Source organism: Amphiprion ocellaris, chromosome 20 (assembly GCF_022539595.1).
Source record: "Amphiprion ocellaris isolate individual 3 ecotype Okinawa chromosome 20, ASM2253959v1, whole genome shotgun sequence".
Lineage (NCBI taxonomy): Eukaryota > Metazoa > Chordata > Actinopteri > Pomacentridae > Amphiprion > Amphiprion ocellaris.
In genome coordinates, this window is record NC_072785.1 from 28643605 (window position 1) to 28658340 (window position 14736).

Below are 14736 nucleotides of genomic sequence, written 5' to 3' on the forward strand. Positions count from 1 at the left end.
CTCCGACATGCACCTGCCGAGCCGTAAACGTGTTTGAATCTCGACAGGAAGCGATGAAGGATGGAAGAAAAGTAGGAAAACATTAATCTGAATATTATTACAGGGCGTCTGCAGCTTTCAGCAGCTTCAGGTCGACTTGTTTTTCAGATCTGTGTTGGTGGATCTTTGAGTTTTAACAGATTCTCTATGAAATGAGAGGGACATTTTGAATTTTAAATCTAATTTTCTCTGGAAAAAGAATCCCAGCAACAACATTTTTACACATTTTGAGGCAACATTCAAGACTTTGCTTTCATTTTTTAGATGGAAATGTGGCTTGCATTTGTGCCTCTTTTCTTTAAATCTTCAGTTTTCTTGTTGCCGTCACTCTGTGATCTCTACCTCCTTAACTTTTAATGACATTGTGACATTTTTCAAATTTTCTCTAGATCTGTTCCTCTTATAACTTCAACAGCAGTTACTTTGCATTTTACCAAACACACTGTGTGAGCTTTGTGCCAAATAAAAATTAGTTTTCCTCAAACTTTTCTCCAACAGCAGTAAAATAAATCACGTTTATTAGCGTCTGGATCGGCTCACAGCGAAGCATCAGAACCCTCAACGAGCAGTTTCTGCATTAAATCCTTAGTTTTTATCTCAGATCTGAATATTTAGAGTGTGACAGCTGAACTACATGAAGTCTGCAGGATAAAACCCAAGATTTACTCCCAGCCAAGACTTTATGACTCCTGACAGGCTGCAAACTTGACTTCAAAGATGTAACCTGCTTCTGGAAAACCTACAAAAATATGAGTTTTTTCCCTCAGCAGGGTTGAGACGATGTTGGATAAACTGAGAACCAATGGTTTTCCATCCTACTGTTCAAAAGTTTGGGGTCACCCAGACAATTTCACACTTTTCTCCATGTGCTAACATAACTGTACAAGGGTTTTCTAATCATCAGTTAGCCTTTCAACACCATTAGCTAACACAATGTAGCATTAGAACACAGGAGTGATGGTTGCTGGAAATGTTCCTCTGTACCCCTATGGAGATATTCCATTAAAAATCAGCTTTTTCCAGCTACAATAGTCATTTACCACATTAACAATGTCTACACTGGATTTATCATTCATTTAATGTTATCTTTATGGAAAAAAATGCTTTTCTTTCAAAAATGAGGACATTTCTCAGTGATCCCAAACTTTTGAACGGTGGTGTAGCTTGTTCCAGGCCTCTAAAACAATTACTTGTAGATATTTAATAATCTATTGGATAGACAAAACCATCGATAATCATAGACGGAGGATTCTGATTGGTAGAAAGAGACGACTAGCTCGGATCTCTTTTAAATAAACGAAAGACCCTAATAATGTCTCCTTTTGTAAGCATTTTTCAACCAGGTTTCATCCACTGCAACACTGTATTTTTAGGATCTTGGTAGTAAATAACATGCAAGATTCCAAAAACCATAACAGCAGCTTCAAGAGAACCTACAGCTAAATCTAAAACACATTTTTCTGAATATGTGAGCCTCCACGGAGGAGTTTTTGGAGCAATAAGTGCAAATAGAGAGCCAAACGAGCTCCAGATTGGACGTTTTTGACAGTTAACTTTGTTTTTTCCTGCTGCATAGGAAGAACACATAAAAGCACGTAGAGGGTTAAAAAAAACTAGATTTCCTTTATGCTTCAAATAACCGCTGACCCTGAAAGTGGAAAATAAATCTGCTTGCATTCCAGCGGGGAGTGGCAGCGAGTGTGGCGAGGCCAGTCAGGACTCAGGAATGAGGGTTTGGGGACGACAAATAACAGAAAATGTCGGCGTGGAGGGTTTTCAAAGCGACACAGGAAGCGTAAAATGAGCCTAAAATGGCGGCGAGGAAGTGAAGAGTGACACAAGATGAGTGGAAAACCGAAAAGAAACGAACAAATGCAAATGGAAAAGAGATGCAGGATCATTTTCAATTTATTCAACACGTACGGTTCATGTCGTAAATGATGCTTTTCTTTACATAAACACAAAATCTGTGTTAAAAATAAAGTGATACTTGTCATACATTCGAGTTTTTAAACTAAAAATCTAATCAAGTCCTGAACATCACATCTCCATTTTGAGATGGGAAAAAAAACAAAATGGAAAAATTCGATTAAATAAATAAATAACAAAAATTATCCCAAACGAGCACCTGTTAAGCTACAGCTTCACGACTAGTATTTATTTATATTTTTAATACAATTTCCAAAAAAAAGAAATGATAATAACCAATAACCAATAATAATCAGGTTAAAGATATTGTTCTGCATCTATACTGCAACTTTCAAGACATTTTTCCTGATTTTTGTCTCGTTTTCTTTCCAAAACTTCAACACTGGACACTGTTTTTTTTTTTTTGCTCTAGAGTTTGATTTTAAATTTTATTTTGGGGTTTTAATATCATATGAGGTGATCTGAGCTGAATTTTTGCTCCTGAAGTGTGTTCAGAAAGAAGACGAAGCGGCACAGTGCCAATGGAAAGACGTTAAATTCGTCAATCTGAGAAGAAAACGCAGAAAAGAAATAAATCGCTGAAATTTCTGTTTATTTATGAGTTTATTTATGAAAATAAGTGTGATTTATCCACTTTGTTTTCCTCTTGAACACGCCTCTAGATTGAGTTTTCTGTTTTAAAACACCGGTGGCTGTTAAATCTAATCTTGTTTTACTTTTAACTTCAGCACAAATCTGAGAAAAATGCTCCTTTTTTTAGGTTTCTATGTGCAGATCTGTTCCCAGCTGCCTCTAGCTCCAAGAAACTTTTTTTTTTTTTTTTTTTTTTTTTAAATATTCAACAAAAAGCAGCTTCCTTATCGTGGAGGGAAACACTTTAAAAAGAAATAAAGGGGGGACACCTGCTCTCAAAAGGTCTATAAAACAATCAGCCGTAAGCACGCCAACCCCCAAATACGACTGATATTTTAAAAAAGTCAAGTCTTTGCTGCTTTTTCTAAATTACAATTTTTACAATGATTCTCGTTAATCTAAGGGAGAAAATCTAAAAAAAAAAAAAAACGGTACACGACTTTATTGCTTCCAACATTTGTTCTTCTAGTCGCTCGAAGTCGACGGGAATCTTAGCGGACGGTTCGTATCGTTGATCGATGTTCACACCCTGAGTCCACCGACGAACACTCAGCTACGTATCAAAACAATGAATAGTGCATTTACACAGTGGCAATACTCCACAGAGAGCAGGCAAAGTGGACGACGGGGGGCCAAAATCTGCATTTATTTGTCTTGCAAGTCACTAAAAATGTCCAAAAACAACCTTAAACTTAGAAAAATGATCGATTTAACCTCCCCGTCAATGTGCTTTTCCCGTATCTCTACTTTCCTCCTCCTTATTCAAAGGTTTCATGTTCAAAGACAACAGCAGCTTAAACGACGCAGTGCAACACTTTGCTCTACTCCTGCAGCCAAAGACGAGAAAATACGAACAGTTGGGACACACGGCTGCAGAATCTTTCGTTTTCGGGGTTCTGTGATGCTTTAATGATGCAAAACGTCTGTATTTTGAAGATACAAACTGACAAATATCCGTTTCTAGACGCGGCATTCAGCTGATAATCACATCAGGGTTCCAGCATCTCCTGGCAAGTTTTCACAAATCATATCCTAATAACACGACGGAAACATCACTGTCATGTCGTATCTGTGACTGAAAAGGCTGAAATTTACCCCTTATAATGAATAAATCTGCATTAAATACACAAATTCTATTAACTGAGAGTAATTTATGGTTGCATAGTTTAAGATTTTAAAGAAAAATGCCAAAAAAAACGGGAGTTTCGGCCTCTAAAATGTGAGGATTTGCCGGTTTTTGTCTGTTTTCATCATTGTAAATGAAACTGGATGGGATTTTGTCACACTGGAGGATGAAAAAAATAAATGTTTTTCTGTTTTATCACTATAAATAGAATTTATCTCTAAGCTTTGGGATGAGTTTGATAAATAAATCTGGGCTGAGATCAGGGAGGGATTTTTTTTAGACGTTTTACTGATTTTAAAATGGCAGAAAATGAAAATTAATCTGTTTACCGCAAAAAAAAACACCCCAAAATATTTAGAAGAAATGGCAAAAAAACAACAATTGCAGCCATTATTAGAAAGAATAAATGTTCATGTCTTGTAGCTCTCGTGTTTTCTAGGAAATAAGACAGCAAAAAGTTCTATTGGTTTTTTGAAAAAAATCTTTCAATCCAAATGACAATTCTATATTATTGGCTGATAATTATTAAAGACTATTTTCTTCACTAATTTGATCATTCCTTAGTATTTAAAGTACAAAAATGTTGGAAAATAGTAAGCAAATAGCAAATAATGACTTTTTCTTGTGCAAGAAACTGAAAAACCAACAAAATTCTATGTGATTCATTTAACTTGAATGAGCTGAAAATGGAGCTAAAATCTTCTCAATAATATTGTCCAAGAGAAAATTACATTTTCATGATCGATTACTTGTAAAATTGATCAATTCTGAGCATTAACTGGCGTTAAAATGTCAGAATTTGCTGTTATTTTTGTTGGTTTCGGTGAAATCTTTTGATCCAAAGGGACCAAACGGACTATTTTCTTAAAGAATTTCATCAGTTTTCGGCACATACAGCACAAAATGTTGGAAAATAGTGAAAAATGTCCATCATAGTTGACTCATAATGGCTTTTTCTTGTGCAAGAGGGAGTGAAAAACCAAAGATATTCAGTTAATTTCAATAAAACACAGAGAAAATCAGCAAATCCTCACAGTGGTGAAGCTGGAACTAGTTATTTTTATGGCTTTGGGGCACAAAAACCCAACTTCTAAACAGTTTTAACCTTTCTGCAGGTTGAATATTGAACAAAATGCTTCAGTTACTGAGTAACTGAGCAGAATTAAGTTGGTTTAAAGGTTAATAAAACACCACAGCACTGGTTTGCAGCAGCAGAAGGAAATAAATGGTAAAAAGTATAAAATAGAAGTTATGTGACTGCCAGATTCAACATTGTTTGTCCAAAACTCAAACTCAGCAGCCTCTAAATTCATCTTCAGTTCATGTGAAGCCTTTCTGAAGCGACACTGGAACCCTGATTATTGATCTCGGTGCTAATGTTCACATCGCTGCCCTCAGTTCGACCTGTCAGGCTCAAACGCCGCCCTGCTGCCGAGTGTCACCGAGGAGCTGCCACAATGTTCCCGTGACGTGTTTACGCCGGCGGCTGATTTACGGCGTGGAGGACATGCCAACCCAAACACAACGGGCCGAGCGGAGCCGCCGTGGCCCATGTAAGGGGCGACTGTTTACCCGGCAGCCTTCACAGTGAGCGCTTCCAGACCAAAGCACGTCTGGCGAACACCAACGGGAAGACCGACGAGCCGTTAATCAACCACAGGGTTCCGGGAAAACGGATTAAAACGCAGCGTTATCTCCAGCGGCGCTCCGTCAAACGGGCCTCGAACGCCACCAACGCTCAGTTTGACCCGACAGACGGAGACGAATCGACGTTTTAGTGCAGGTTCACACCGCAAACAAGATAAACAACAACAACAACAACAAGACTCCTGTCAGCTCAGAAAATCTGCCACAAAAACTATTTAGTTCCATTTTATTTGGATATAGTGAGTTGTAATAGTCGTTTTCATATGAATTATCTGATTAATTTAAGTGGTTTTGACCAACATTAGTCTAAAAAAGAACTAAAATGATCTCATCCATCAACAGAAAGTTGAATTTTAATGCTTGGTTCTGAGGTTCAGTGGTTGTAAAATGGCAGAATTTGTTGTTTTTCTGCTTTTCTCCCCATTTTAAATGCAGTAAACTTGAAAAAAACAACTTTGAATTCTTGTAATTTGCATTTTATTGATAGACTGACTACATTTTATTTGGGTATGATGAGTTTTTATTGTTTTTTTCCGCATAAATTTATTCCTTAAGTTAAATGATCTGATTAATTTAAGAGACACGGACCAACATGAGCTGAAAAAAGCTCTAAAATGATTTAATTAATCTCATCTATAAACAAAAAGTCTAATTTTAATGATTACTTGTGAAACTGTTGAGGGAGCGAAAGTTCTGAACATTAGCTGGTGTTAAAATGTCAGAATTTGCTGGGGGTTTTTTGTTTTTCCTTCTTTTAACTGCAGCTAATTTGAAAAAACAACCTTAAATTCTTGTAATTTGCATTTTTCTTAATTTAAAACACATTTTCAACATGACACAATCAAAATAATCACCAGCTGCAACCCTTGATTAGATTATTTGAGCAAAATGTATGAAAATATATGAGTCAAGCTGCTTGCAGTGTGAACACAAACACATAATTCAACACGTTCTCGGATAAATTCATCAGAAATCATCGCTAAATAAATCTGTATGTGCCGAGAAATTCAAAACTGCCTGATGTACCGATAAATTCAACGTCTTCAGTCCAAAGACGGTGTCAAGTTGAACTCTGCCTCCTTAAAATACTCAAAAATAAATATACAAAAGTATTTGTGTCGTGAGAAGGCCACTTGGCGTTAAACCTACAAAGGAATAAACACTAGAACGATTATTATACAACTCAAGATAAACTGTTAAACATTCACAAAACGCCGCTTTCTCCCTGCGATCAGACAAACTCCACGTAAATCTAATATTTTATCAAACCAGTCGGTAGCCTGTTCAGTACTTCTACGCTGATTTTTGCTCATTTTAGAAACAAAATCTACCTCCATGATGAGTACAAAATGAGAATAAACTGTAGTTTTTAATAAATTTTGATCTAAAACTTGACTTTTTTTGATTCCTGACACTTTAATCTCATTAAAACCACCATTTTAGAAGCTAAAACTCAGTTTTTTTATTCTTAGGATGAGCATTTTTAAAGTTTAACCCTTCAAACTTGCACCGATTTGATATTTTTTCATGATGTTTTTAACAATATTTCTACTGTAGTCTTTGGTTGCAGCCACCATTTAAATATCTAGCTACCTGTCCGAGTACAATTCAGAAAAAAAATAAACTTTACAATATGGGAGTCAGATGGATCAACGAACAAAATAAAATAAAATAAAAGTGAGTGGAATGAGGGTAATGATGTTTACTGTGCAAATTCCAGAAATGATGTCTCATTTCTCTGAGATGATTGAAATGAAAGGCAAGACGGTTCACCTCAAACTTCAAATAAAGCAGAAATCTCCTCGTATGTTTCCCCAAAAACATAATTTCCTGATCAGTTTTCTCCTTTACCAGCTTTCAAGTCTGAACCACGTTGTGTTCCCTGCACTGATAAATAACACAAAGCCAAATATCCACATAAAATACATGATCAGTCCATGGTTTAAGTAGATTTTTTTGTGCATTTTAAAGGCAACGCGCCTCCTTTTTTCTGATTTCAAACGCTTTTCTCGGAGAAGAAGGCAGCCATTACCTTGTGATTCTCCCTCGACTCGTCCGGATGAATCCAGAGTTCTATGTGACCGAGTTAAAGTCACAAACTTCTCAGTGGTCTGTTATTATTATTATTATTTAGGGTTTTTTTGTGTGTGTGTGTGTGTGCGTCTACGAGGGAAAGTGAGTTAGTTGTTGAGTGTGGCTGCCTGCTCCTTCTCAGCCTTCTCTTTGGCCTTCTCCTTCTCCATCAGCTTCTCCTCCTTCTGCAGCATCACCATGATGTCGGTGACCTGCGAGGTGGAGATGTCGATGTCCTCCTTGTCGATCAGCTCCACCACCTGGAAATCAGAGGACAAAATTTGGACCGAAGCGATGAAGCAGCTCCCATTTTTTTACTCTTATGACCCCCAAAACTCAGAAGTACATGTGAAATCCCTGTTATATTTTCAAAAATTACAGAAATTAGATACATATCAGAGCAAGAAACTACAAAGACGGAAGGATTTTCAGCAGATTTTCGATGCATTTCTAATTTTCCGATGATCATTGAACTACTCATCTGTGACATAAATCCGAGCTTAAAATCCAGATACTTCATCAAAATCAGTTTTGTCTGAAAATTTGCCAAAAATAAATCATTTGCACTAAACAGATTCCGTAAAAAGAACTAAAATTCTGCATTTTGTGACAATACTATGAAGCCATTAGTGGTTTGCGTTTCATCGTTACGTCAGAACTAGCTGCTGAAGGGAGCAAACGAATACGTCATCATGTGGCGTGTGGGATTTCTATGATATTTCTAAATGGAGTTTTTATACTAACTGTTTTTATACTAAGTGCTTGCTTTTATAGAATCATATTTCTAATGTTTTACACTGTTTATGATGATGGAAAAATACTGGATGAGGGAGGTACGAAGGAATGGAAAAGTACTAGGTGAAAAGTTGTAATGGTGACTCTGTTCCACAGAAAAGAACTGCTGAGGTTTCATCCTCCCCCATAAAGACGAACCATCTTCATGGCTGTGGGGCTCAGAGCATCCAGAGCAGGATAACGAGATGGCTGCTCATACCCAAAGGAAGGAGTCAGATGACAACCAATCAGAAGAAAGACACACCCTGAATGCTGATGCACCTGTGAAACTAGATATAAGGCTGGATCAGGGGAAGAAAAGCGAGTCAGACTTCATGAACTGACAAGGATCCTGTTGTTGTCAGGGATAGACGTTTGGACCCACAGCTCTGTATGCTATATTCAATCTACTGTTAAATAAACACACTGAATGAGACCTAAATATCTTCTTCATTCAACGAACGTGCAGGAGCTATCTCACACATAGTCTGTTTTCCTGAAGACTGAGATTGTGCTCCAACAGGCGCTATAAGACGGTTTTGTTTACATTCGCCGGTTGTACGACACCTTGGGTTGTGCTACATTCGCTAACTTGTAAACTTGTAAAATGACTTATACATGCATGAAAGTCATTGGTATTAAAGACTTTCACCCAGTGAGTCTCATGATCATAAGATTTTGGCCTGGCACTGGCTTTTCAGAATAAAATGTACATATTTTAATTATATCTTGTGTATAATTAGAGCAGGATATATTAACTGGTAAAAGCTGCACTGGCATACAGACACAAATAATTTCTTAGGAAACGTTATAGTTTGTCTTTATCATCCATAAAAACAAACAGCTGACAGCGGCATGGTAAGCGACGTACTTTGATGACGTCGTCGATGTCGATCTTGCCGTCCTTGTTGTCGTCGAGCGCCTCGGCGATGCTCTGCAGCTTGTGCTCTGGAATGTTCTGGATCTGTCGCATGACGCTGATGAGCTCGTCGATGCTGATCAGGTTCTCCCTGAAGGTGTAGAACAGACTGCATACAGGACACGGTTACAAGGTTGGACCGGACGTAAAATGCGGTGGAGAAAGGTCCGACATGCTGCAACCAAGGTTCCCAGATCACACCAATCAATCAAACCCATTTTCAGGGGGTTCAGGTTCTACTCAGAGCAAGTTCAATTTGGGTAAATGGGCTCATTCATGCTGAAATGCAATGCAGCACACTTGGATTAGAGTTGATTTTTTAATATGTATGTGTTGCATTTGAACAGATTTTTTATTTAACAAGCTGCATTCATTGTTTGATGTCAATATCACCACAATGTAGCTTGAATATGTGTTAAATTTAAGACTTTAACACAGTCTGAACAACCATCTGTCAAATCAAGCAGTCTGTACTGCTACAAAATGTGATTTTAATTCATTAAAAGACAAAAACTGATTAGTAAACTGGGAGCACAGCAACCAGTGGGCAGCACTCTGGTGATGGGAGCACAAATGGAAGCTAAAAAATGAAATAAAAATAAGGTGAAAGTGATGGTTGATCCTCTACGATTCCAGCATCCGGCAACAAAAGATGCGACGTTAGCAGTTCACAAGCAAGCAAATGGCGGTTCACCACATTTCAGCTTACCTGGTGGCATATTTAGTAAAGAATAATCTGCAAAATTTCAAACTGATTAGGGACTGGATTTGGTCTGAGCACTGCAAATTCAAAAACAATGGTTGATTCTTTGATTTTTTTTGTATTTTTTGGGGAAACCTTTTGATTTTTATCTTATCTCCACCACCATTTTACAATGAAAGAAATGATGATGAAGATGAGGATGAAAGGATGAAGAGAATTTAGGATGATTTATGATACAGACATGGAAAGAAAAGGAGCCACAAAGGAACATTTTGAGAGAAATCACAGAAGTCTTTTCAGACAACATTAGCTGCTACCTCGTACGTTTACACACATCTGTCTAGTTCCACTGTCTTTTATCGATATTGTGTTTATACGTAACACAACTTGGATATGGCGGACGCAGAATTAAGCCTTTTTCAGACATGGGATATTCTGTTTTTCAGACAGAGGACATGTAATACATAATAACGCACTAATAAACAAAAGGCTAAACTCATCAAACTCTCCAAAAAGCTAATTACTAGAACTTATTTACGATTTCCTAAACACTGAATATTCTGTCCTAGTGTGATGATAATCTAACTTTACCAACAGTAAAATAAAAATATCCTCACAAAGCGATGTAAAAAATGGTTTAACTCCATCCTGTCTCCATGTCAGCAAAAATTCATAGTTATTAGTAATTACTAATTACTGCAGTGTATAAATGAGACGCTCATATGGATTCTGTTGCTGTCTGATGCTGCAGGTATTTAATAAACTCAGAGGAAATAATCATAAACAACTGGAAGCAATGAACTAAACTCTGGTTTCTGTTAATGTTTTGTCAAAAACCCGATTTCATTTGGGCTAAAGTTGCATTTTTATGGACATTTCAGTTTGTAATAAAATGAAATTGTAGAGCAAAGTGCATGAGAAAGGCGGTCTGTCATATTTGCTCTTGTCTTTGGATGAATTTTGGTGCTTAAATGTGAAAAAAGTACTGTTACTTGTGCGTGATACAGAAATGTTACTACGTCCAACCTAGTACAACTGCTGTTGTGTCTTTAACAGAAAAGTTAATACATTTGGACACGAAGCCGACATGTTCAGGTGCCGTCAGAGTAAAGAAAAGTAGTACATGTCTGAAAAGGGCTAAATAAAATTCAAGGAGGTGTAACCAGGAAAGATATGATCCATAAACTGGACACTCTTTAATTACCAAGAGTCAATGTGATTAGCAAGCCAACTACTATTGCTTACAGTGGTTTGATTGGAGACAACTGGATTCTAAGATTCCTCACCAGAAAAGCATCTAAACTGGATGTTTTTTGAAACTATCTACATTTTCCTGACAAGACATTTTGTGAAAAGTTTTCCTCTCCGTCAAAGTTGCCTTTCAAAGGCTTCATGAGCTTTGCAAACACAAACACTAAAGCTTGTGAAATGGTGCAAAGCCACAAGTCATCAAAGCAACAGTCTAACATAGAGACAAATAGGATTATTTGCTTTCTTTCCGAGAGAGAGATTTGAGAAGATTGATTCGATTTGCTGTTTGCTAGCTTACACAGAACCAGCCTAGCTGTTTCTCCCTGCTTCCAGTCTTTATGCTAAGCTAGGGTAATCCTATCTTGCGCCCTGAGAAAGAAAGCAAACAATCATATTTCCCAAATGTTGAACTATTTCTTCGAAGAGTAAAAACATCATGAAGATTATCACACCTGACATCAGAAATATACAATTTCAAAAGTAAATTAGCGTCCTTGAATTACAGAGCTAGCGGAGTTTATGTTTGTTCCATGAGCTTGACTCTCTCACTTACCTTCTTGCTCATGGATTTCGATAAAAAGACATCTAAACAGTTCTCCCACTTAACCCTCTGAACCTCCAAGGCATGCTATCTTTAATAAAAAATGCCAAAATGACACAATTTGTCACTCAGAAACTGTAAAAACAAAAAGAACCATGGGATTTCAGATGGTCTTTGAACTACTCATCTGTAGGAAAACTTTACCATATCTAAACTTGAGATAGTTCATCAAAAATCACTTTACTCTAAATGTCTCCCTTAAAAATTGTGCCAAAAATAAACCACTTGATCTAAGCAGATTCTGTAAAAAAGTAAATATTTTGTGCTCTTCTGCGCAACCGTAAAACCATTAGTGACTCAGCTGCAACCAACAGTCACATCACAAAAATTCATGGACTTTTTGGCTGAACTGCAGGCGGTGTTCACACAGTGCAAATTGCATGGACACAAAATAAAAATGTCAACTTTTGTGCTTCTTTTTGTATAATTTGTGGCATTATAGCTGTGTCAAACAGCCCTGAAGACATGTTTGAGTTCCCTCTACTTCTAGCCATGGTTGTTCTGTTTCCATTGAGGTACAGGACTTTAAAAATTAGCAAAAATTGCTTTGTGGGTTCAGAGGGTTAAATAAAACTGTTCTAATCCAAAGTTTGCGCTACAACAGGTGCAAAGAGACTAATTTAACTCAGTGAGGAATTTCTGGTCACTGCTTTTGGTTTAATTTTGTAGCAGACGGAGGAAAGAAGCTCTTCTACACTAAAGAACTACGTGGTGCTAAAATGACACATCACTCAGCTCTTACCCAACAGGGGGGGTGGCTCCACTGTCCACCTGTCCGTCCAGGATGACTTTGTCCTTCTCCAGCTCCAGGATGATCTTGTCGATGCGACCGATCATCCGGTTGACCCTCTTAGAGAGTCGCTGGCTGGCCTTCGACTCCTCCAGGGCCTTCTCCTGACCCGTCTTAGAAAGCTCCTTCTTTATCTCCTCTAGATCCTGGAAAACAGGCAGCAAAATAAATCAACCATGACGAAAAAATGCAGTTTTACTCATGCACAACATGCAGTTTTTCTTGCATAGACAGTTTTTCTGCCCCTCAAAGAGGCTTTGACAAGCTCTAAAGAAAAAAAAAGCAGTGCAGAATTGATAACAATTAACAAGAAATACGAGCAGTTACATTTTTTAATGAGTTCTGTTAGTTGTGGTTTCATTTTCTCAAGCATAATTACATTTTTGTTAATCTAAAGGTCAAAAATGCAACAAAATGCACAGATTTTTCTCAAAAAATGTAACCTGAACTCTTTGCTTTACTGGACCGATTACGTTTAACTCCATAAATTAAAAAACAACACAAAAATGTACAGATTTCTGTCACATAACGCAACAGAGACTTATTTCTTGACTAAACCAATCATGTTAACCCTCCAAAGGCCTAATTTGAGCCAAGAAAAACAAAAATGAGCGAAATCTGCATTTGAGTGAAGCCCAAGCCTGAAAATCCTCATATTAAACTGACTAACTTGAGATGTTGCTTGCAAATTTACTTAGAAATATGTAGTTTGTGGCTTAATTATTCAAGCATAATAACATTTTTGTTTATCAAATGGTCAACAATACCAAGAAAATGCACAAATTTCTGTCAAACAAAGCAACACAGACTTATTATTTCTTTACTAAATGAATCAAGTTAACCCTCCAAAAGTCCAATTTGAGTCAAGAAAAACTCTTTATTAGTAAACCTCCATTTATTCAAAGCCAAAGCTTGAAAATCCTCACATTAAACTGATTAACTTTAGATCTTGCTTGCAAAATTACATAAAAATGTGTGTTTTACATTTTAATTACTCAAGCACAATAACATTTTTATTAATCAAATGGCCAAAAATAACAAGAAAATTCCCAGATTTCTGTCAAATAACTGGCTTGTGGAGACTGTATTGATGACAGCTGGCTGAAGACTTAGCTCCAGGTCCCACCTGACGGACATCAGGAGTGATTGACCTGGAGCTCCAGGCCTCGTCTGATTGGTCCACAGCAACAACTCCTCCTCCCACAAGCCCTCATCCGTCACCACACCTGCTATAACTCTACAACCAAACTCTCAGTCAGGTTGGCCGGGATTCAGCGTGACCAGTTCACTCTGGTGACGCTTGAATCTTTGTGTTTTGTGTGTCGAATGAAGGGTGGCTACTCAGAAATACAGCTTCTGTTAGAAGGTTCTAATTCGATGAGAAGCTACTAGTGTCCTGCAGCCACTGAGGGGTGGTGGTTTGTGTTCTGTCTTATTCTGTAATGTATGTTTTGAGGCTTCTGTTTTATTTATGTAATTTTGTGCACTCTGCACTAACCTCCTAAAGGCCCAATCTGAACCAAGAAAAACCCTAAATGAGCAAAATCTGCATTCAAGCAAAGGTGAAGCTTGAAAATCCACACTTTATTCTTTACATTAAACTGATAAAACTTTGATTTTGGTTTGCAAAGTTGTTTAAAAATTGGTGGTTTGCGGTTTAATTACCCCCAAAAGGCCCAATCTCACATAAGAATAACTCTAAATATTCAGATTTTGAGCAAAATTACATAAAAACCTCTGATTTCATTGCAAATAAAGCTTGAATTTCTTGAAATAAGGCACCTCGTTGTATTCCTGGACGTCGTCCTTCAGCTCTTCCAGCTCTTCTTTCTCCAGAGTCAACAGTTTCTTCTGCTCCTTCAGCTTCGAACAGGCGTCGCTCAGCATGTCGATCTCCTCTTTGGTGATCTCCTCACTCTGGAACGTAAAGTCCAAATTCAAGACATTTGCGTCTAAATATCCAGAATAATATCGTTTATCTGGATGCAAGCAATCTTTACAGTGTTCTTTTAAAACAAACAATATAATTAATAATAAATAAAGCAGTTTAAGACCACATTTCCTCTGCAAAATGCGTATTTATCATTATACAATCATGTTATTTTAAGAAGTAGGTCTCTTACTGAGCACCACGTGTGCATTTAATATAAACCCACATAAGAAACCAACCCAAAGACACCAAACTGGTAAAAGAGGGAGGTCTGAGAGGACAGTGGGATGCTCCCCAAAACCCCAAAACACATTAAAACAT

General features: G+C 37.4%; 1 protein-coding gene across 5 annotated transcripts in view; it reads right to left on the reverse strand.

The window, feature by feature from the left end:
• Nucleotides 1-1929: 1929 nt before the first annotated feature.
• Nucleotides 1930-14736, reverse strand: part of letm1 (leucine zipper-EF-hand containing transmembrane protein 1) — a 36477-nt gene continuing 23670 nt past the window's right edge. For 2 of the 5 annotated variants that reach the window (XM_055005590.1, XM_055005592.1), the window contains 5 exons: nucleotides 14268-14402; nucleotides 12438-12631; nucleotides 9850-9876; nucleotides 9093-9249; nucleotides 1930-7707 (listed from right to left, as the gene is read on the reverse strand). In XM_055005590.1, the coding sequence (XP_054861565.1) occupies nucleotides 7555-7707; nucleotides 9093-9249; nucleotides 9850-9876; nucleotides 12438-12631; nucleotides 14268-14402 (666 nt within the window). In that variant the 3' untranslated portion in view covers nucleotides 1930-7554. The remainder of the gene's footprint in view (nucleotides 7708-9092; nucleotides 9250-9849; nucleotides 9877-12437; nucleotides 12632-14267; nucleotides 14403-14736) is intronic. The other 3 variants (XM_055005593.1, XM_055005594.1, XM_055005591.1) reach the window with 2 other exon arrangements.